We start from the raw sequence: 5,763 nt of genomic DNA, 5'->3' as shown, positions 1-5,763 counted from the left end.
TTTTGATTTTTTTTTTTTTTTTTTTACCATTGTCGAGACAGGGAAATCATCCCGAGGGAACGTGCTCCATCCTGCAGTAGGCAGAGGGGAACCGCGCGCCCTCGAGTCCTCGCGCTGGAAACCGGGCGGTGGCGCCGGGGTGAGCGCTCCCTCCGTTCTCAACGTGCTTAATTAGCGCCTATTTACAAAACGCAGCTTTTATTTGAGCAAACATCATAAAGCTTTCATCAGGATAATCTCACGTTATACAATCCGGCGGCGCAGCAACTCCCCCCTTCCTCCCCGAGGATGGAGCAGATAAAGGACTCGCTTTATTATCATAATTATTGTGGCTGTTATTTTGGTGCGCGCCGGCAAAGTGTGTAAATAGGTGCGATGATTAAGAATGTCATGAAAAATGAGAAGGGATCGCTCGCGGGCGGGCCCGGCTCGGCATGGGGGAACCGGCCACCTCCCCGCGCCGCTGGGGATGCCGGGGCGCCGTGAGAAACCTGGAGGGTTCCCCGCAGCGGGCAAAGGGTTGCCAGCTCCCGGGCAGGCGCCCTAGGGGGCGGACCTGAAAGGGCAAGGGCCTCGCCCCCAACTCCGGGAACCTCGCCCGAACCCCGGGCGCAGCAGCAGCAGCAGCAGCAGCAGCAGCAGCACCCAGCAGGTTTCCTTCCCTTGCATGTATAAAAGAAAGAAAATAACCCGTGGTTTAGCCCCGAATGCTACCCTCGGAGCCCCCCCCCCCGATGATGCCGCCGAGACCCGAGTTTCGAGCTTCGGAGGTGCCAATCGCCCCTTTCAAGTTTGCGCGGAGCCGGCCGGGCGCACACGCTCCGGTTCGCGGGCCCGCGCGCTGCGCTGGCTGCGCCCACAGCCAGCTCGCGGCCAGTCCCGGTGGAAGGGGCGGAGTCCCGTCTTCGCCCCGCCCACTCCTGGTGGCAGCCAATCGGCGGCGGCTCCAGGCCCCACGTGAGCGGAGCCTGGCCCGGCAGCAGGCAAAATGTGAATGAGAAAGAAGAGCGCGATTTAAAGGTGCTAGCGGCGCCCGCGGAGGACAAGTGCGCCGGCTTCGCGCGCGCTCCCCCAGCGGCTAGCCGGAGGCGACCGACAGCCAGCCAGACAGACGGACGCGCCGACGGCTGCGGGCCCGGGCCGAGGGCCGCAGGAGCTACGCGCCAGGGCTCCGGACGCGGGGCCCACGGCAGGCAGCAGCTCCGGAGAAAGCCCTCGCGGGGAGGGCCCGGGCGCCCGCTCCACTCCAGGGCGCACGGCCTCACCCCCGCGCACCGCCCGCACTCGCGCCTGCCAGCGGCATGCAGAGGGCCCAGGACTGACGGGGGAGGTGGGCACCTGCTCTCCGGGTCCCGCTCGGCCCCTGCTCGTGACTCCAAGCTGCGCTCCGGGCGCCCGGGGGGCTTCCCGGCGGCGGCGCGGCGCGGGGACGTTTCGCCTCTCGCGGGCCTCTCCCGAGCGCGTCTATGAGCGCAGCGTTCCCGCCGTCGCTGATGATGATGCAGCGCCCGCTGGGGAGTAGCACCGCCTTCAGCATAGACTCGCTGATCGGCAGCCCGCCGCAGCCCAGCCCCGGCCATTTCGTCTACACCGGCTACCCCATGTTCATGCCCTACCGGCCGGTGGTGCTGCCGCCGCCGCCGCCGCCGCCGCCGGCGCTCCCCCAGGCCGCGCTGCAGCCGGCGCTGCCGCCCGCGCACCCGCACCACCAGATCCCCAGCCTGCCCACCGGCTTCTGCTCCAGCTTGGCCCAGGGCATGGCGCTCACCTCCACGCTCATGGCCACGCTGCCAGGCGGCTTCTCGGCGTCCCCCCAGCACCAGGAGGCGGCCGCCGCCCGGAAGTTCGCGCCGCAGCAGCTGCCCGGCGGCGGCAGCAACTTCGACAAGCCGGAGGCGCTGCAAGCCGACGCGGAGGACGGCAAAGGCTTCTTGGCCAAGGAGGGCTCGCTGCTGGCCTTCTCCGCGGCCGAGGCTGTGCAGGCGTCGCTCGGTGAGTCGGCGGCGCGCGCGACCCGGGCGCGGGGGCGCGCCAGCTCCGGGTTCCCTCGGGGGACAGAGGGGATGGGGCCATGCCCCCGTGGGACCCCCGCCCCCGCCTCCCCCGGCCAGAGGAGCGGGAAGATGCGGCCGAGCTGCGCCAGAGGGGCCTCCGCGGGGACGGGGGGTGGTCTTTTAGAGCCACGCAATGAGTGGGGAGGTGGGGGTGGGGGGGAAGGGGGGCGTGCATTTAGCGCCCCGTGGCCAGCTTCTGCGCGGAGCCGCAAATCTCTCCGCCGGCGAGTTTGGTGGAGTCTTGCACGCCGCCCAGCCCCCGGCGCTGTGACCTGGGGTCCCGGGTAGGTTTCAGCCTCGAGGGCAAGAGGGCTGGGCTGCGCATCTCTGCAGTGCGTGTGCCTGAGGGCGCCCAGACCTATTAACCCCCTTTTCCGGGCTTGTCGCTTGCCTAGGGGAACGGCGTGAGTGTGCTGGGGTGTCTGGTGGGAACTTCTCCTGAGGCTACGAAACTTCTCTTTGACCCCAAACCCGACACTGTCTGGGGTCTGCACCTCCCTGCGCCCCCCGGCTCTGGGTGCGATGAAATTGAAGTTCACAGAATTTTCAGGCTGGGTGAGGAGTGGGTGGAGAGGGGAGAGGCAGGATAAATGGTGAACTTCCCCTTAGCCCTCATCCAGCCCCCTCCCCGGGGACAAAGAGGACGCTCTCTCGGGCCTCACGCCGTCTGCTAACTTCTGCATTAAGCTGCAGGAGACTGGGAGGGTGCGGAGGAGGCCCGGCGGCCCCTTGAGTGATGGTTCTGGGCAAAGGGCCGTCGCCTGTACTGTCGCCTCCTCTCCCCTGAGCTTTCTCACGCCTCCCCTCCCCTCTCTACCCCTCAAAGGCCAGGAAATCACAATGTGTTAATGTCATAGAAAGACAATCCGCTAAGGGGGGAGTTGCGGGAGGTGGGGGGGGGGGGGAATGCCCGAGTGACGGTGGGAACGGGGAAGGCAGGCCAGTGTGCGAAATGTAATAAAATGCCGTTTGGTTTTGCTTTCAGTCGGGGCTGTCAGAGGGCAAGGGAAAGACGAGTCAAAGGTGGAAGACGACCCGAAAGGCAAGGAGGAGAGCTTCTCGCTAGAGAGCGATCTGGACTACAGCTCGGATGACAATCTGACTGGCCAGGCGGCTCACAAGGAGGAGGACCCCAGCCACGCGCTGGAGGAAACCCCGCCGAGTGGCGGCGCCGCGGGCAGCACCACGTCCACGGGCAAGAACCGGCGGCGGCGGACTGCCTTCACCAGCGAGCAGCTCCTGGAGCTGGAGAAGGAGTTCCACTGCAAAAAGTACCTCTCGCTGACCGAGCGCTCGCAGATCGCGCATGCCCTCAAACTCAGCGAGGTGCAGGTGAAAATCTGGTTCCAGAACCGCCGGGCCAAGTGGAAACGGGTGAAGGCCGGCAATGCCAATTCCAAGACAGGGGAGCCCTCCAGGAACCCCAAGATCGTCGTCCCCATACCCGTCCACGTCAGCAGGTTCGCTATCAGAAGTCAGCATCAGCAGCTGGAGCAGGCCCGGCCCTGAGGGCCCAGGGCGAGCCTCGGCCTGGACCACCGTGGAGAAGCCACAGCTTCGGGGAGGGAACCCATGGTGGGCTCCACCATGTCTGAAGCAAAACTCAGAGTCACCCCCCAACTTTGGACATCCCAAGCAAATTGAGAGTATATCCATTAACGAGCTTGAAAGACTGCTTTTGAAGGAGCTACAGCTACACCTGGAAGACACACTAAATATTTATTATACTATCCTACTTTGTACATAGATATCTATATAGATTGGATCTCAGCTGCCGTATTTTGAAAGTTATAGGACCAAACTGCCCAGTAACCTCCTCCACCTACATTCCCCGAAGAAAACAAAGCCTCCACTGCAACTTGCCACGCACAGCAGCCACCTTTCCACACTTTTCCAAAGGTAAACATCATGTGCAAGAACAAACACGGTCACCACTTATTTTTGTTTCTGTTCTGGCTTTTTTAGTTGACTGAGAAGCAGACGTTTTGGGGGGGCAGCCTGGAAATTCGCTTTGCTTTGGTTTTTGCCTGGCTTTCTTTCCTGGGGTTGCATATCCTATGAGCCCTGTCTGAAGCACGTCTCCGTTGTGTTTAATTTATTTCAATGTAGTTTATTTTTCCTATAAGTTATGACATTAAAACAATCTCAGTCTTGTGAATAAAAAAAAAAAAAAAAGGAGCAAGAAAGAGAGAAAAAAGACCAATTCTTGGGTCTCATAAGTATGTCCAGATTTGACTGTTTATAGAGGGACCCTCCTGCCCGCAGTGGCCGAGCAGCTGGTCTGAGACCAGCACCGCATAAACACCCCCTGTCCGGGGCCTCCTCAAGCTGGAAGGACCAGAGCCATCCAGCAGCAGCTCACCAGGTTTTAAATAGAGCAATAGCTCCAATTGGGTTACCGATTCGAGAAAACCTAATTTCCACCTTAGACATCTAACCTCTTCCCTTCTGTTCAGCCTAACCAGTATCTGGGAAGCTGGCAAACTTTGGCCAAAGGAGGAGAGGGGCGCCGGAGGAGGGTCAGTGAGTGCGGATATGGGTGGCTTTGCATAAAATCTTCATTCCCTAAATCGACGACCGCCGGGGAGGGGACGCGTTTCCCTCCAAGCATCCCCCGACCTGAAAAGAAGCGGAGCGCCCAGAGATCGGGTTCGGGGCGCGATCTTCCAGACGGGGACAGAAACCCAGCTAGCGGAGCCGGCTTCCGGGCAGCGCCGGGCTGGGAGGCGGAGGCGGGCTGCGGGCGCCCGCGGGCCGGCACCTCCCTCTCCGGGCGGGGTCGGAGGGGGCGGGACCCGACCACCGCCCCACCCCGAGGAACGCCGGCCAGTTGTGGGGAGGCGGGGGGGCGGGGGGGGGCCGGCCCGCGGTGGGCGGTGAGCCCCGGGCACCTCCCCGCCTCGCGGGTGGGATGCGGCCCGCCGGGCGCGGGAGGGGCGGGAGGGAACCCTGGGCCCACTCCAGCACCGCGGACCGCGCCCCCAAGCCCGGCCCGTTCCGCGCACGGCCCCTTTTCCGACCCGAAGCGCCCGTCCGGACGCGAGCGGTCGGGCCCCTCCGGAGAAGGCCGCGGATAGGCCAGAGGTGACCCAGGGGTGCGGAGCGGGCGAGTGCGGTCACCGAGCCCTCGCGGCCGCCGAACCAGCCGCCAGGGGAGAGAAGAGAAGCCGTGGCTTCGCCAGCCTCAGCCTCCCGAGTGGAGGCCGGGGAGCAGGTTTGAGAAGCCGCCGGGCGCCGCGCTCACCGCCGTTCTCAGCCCAAGAGGCGAAACCCATAGCCGTGGCTCAATACGAATATTGACTTAATTTTTACGGCCTTCAACCCGTCACCTTTCCGCGGCGGAGGGGCACTGGGGACCCCAGTGTCAGCCCGAAGTTCAGGCGCAGGGCGAGACCCCGATTCCCTCCGCGTCCCAAAGATTTCAGGGACAGAAATTGGCCCCGGCATGGTTTCTGAGCGCGGTGATGTGGAGTGGCCATTCTCCGAGGGCCTCAGTCCGCTCTTCGGGGCTCGCAGAGCCGTGGGGGAGCCTGGCTGCCCCTAGCCAGCGCCCTGCGCCTGTGGTGGAGGGGTGCGCCCCGGCCGCTCCCCGCCCCGCATGGGGTCCGCTAGGCCCGGCCGCTCCCGCCGACCCGCCGGTCGCCCGCCAGTGAGCGCGCCCGCCCGGGGGTCCCGTTGGTGTCATCTCCTCGGAGAGGCCCTCCAGGCC

General features: G+C 64.2%; 1 protein-coding gene across 1 annotated transcript; it reads left to right on the top strand.

The window, feature by feature from the left end:
• The first annotated feature begins 1,466 nt into the window (after nucleotides 1-1,466).
• GBX2 (gastrulation brain homeobox 2) lies at nucleotides 1,467-3,563 on the top strand. The gene is made up of 2 exons (NM_001192145.2): nucleotides 1,467-1,992; nucleotides 3,040-3,563. Exons 1-2 carry the CDS (start codon nucleotides 1,467-1,469, stop codon nucleotides 3,561-3,563), a joined length of 1,050 nt encoding a protein of 349 aa, NP_001179074.2.
• The last annotated feature ends 2,200 nt before the right edge of the window (nucleotides 3,564-5,763 follow it).

The sequence above is a fragment of the Bos taurus genome, chromosome 3, assembly GCF_002263795.3.
Source record: "Bos taurus isolate L1 Dominette 01449 registration number 42190680 breed Hereford chromosome 3, ARS-UCD2.0, whole genome shotgun sequence".
Lineage (NCBI taxonomy): Eukaryota > Metazoa > Chordata > Mammalia > Artiodactyla > Bovidae > Bos > Bos taurus.
This window is presented reverse-complemented; position numbering and strand designations above follow the sequence as displayed.

Bases quoted from the DNA above. Each gene is read 5' to 3' on its own strand.
- GBX2 (NM_001192145.2), top strand. From the start codon at position 1,467: ATGAGCGCAGCGTTCCCGCCGTCGCTGATGATGATGCAGCGCCCGCTG. The intron at 1,993-3,039 runs GTGAGTCGGCGG...TTTTGCTTTCAG, and splicing joins GGCTGTGCAGGCGTCGCTCG to TCGGGGCTGTCAGAGGGCAA.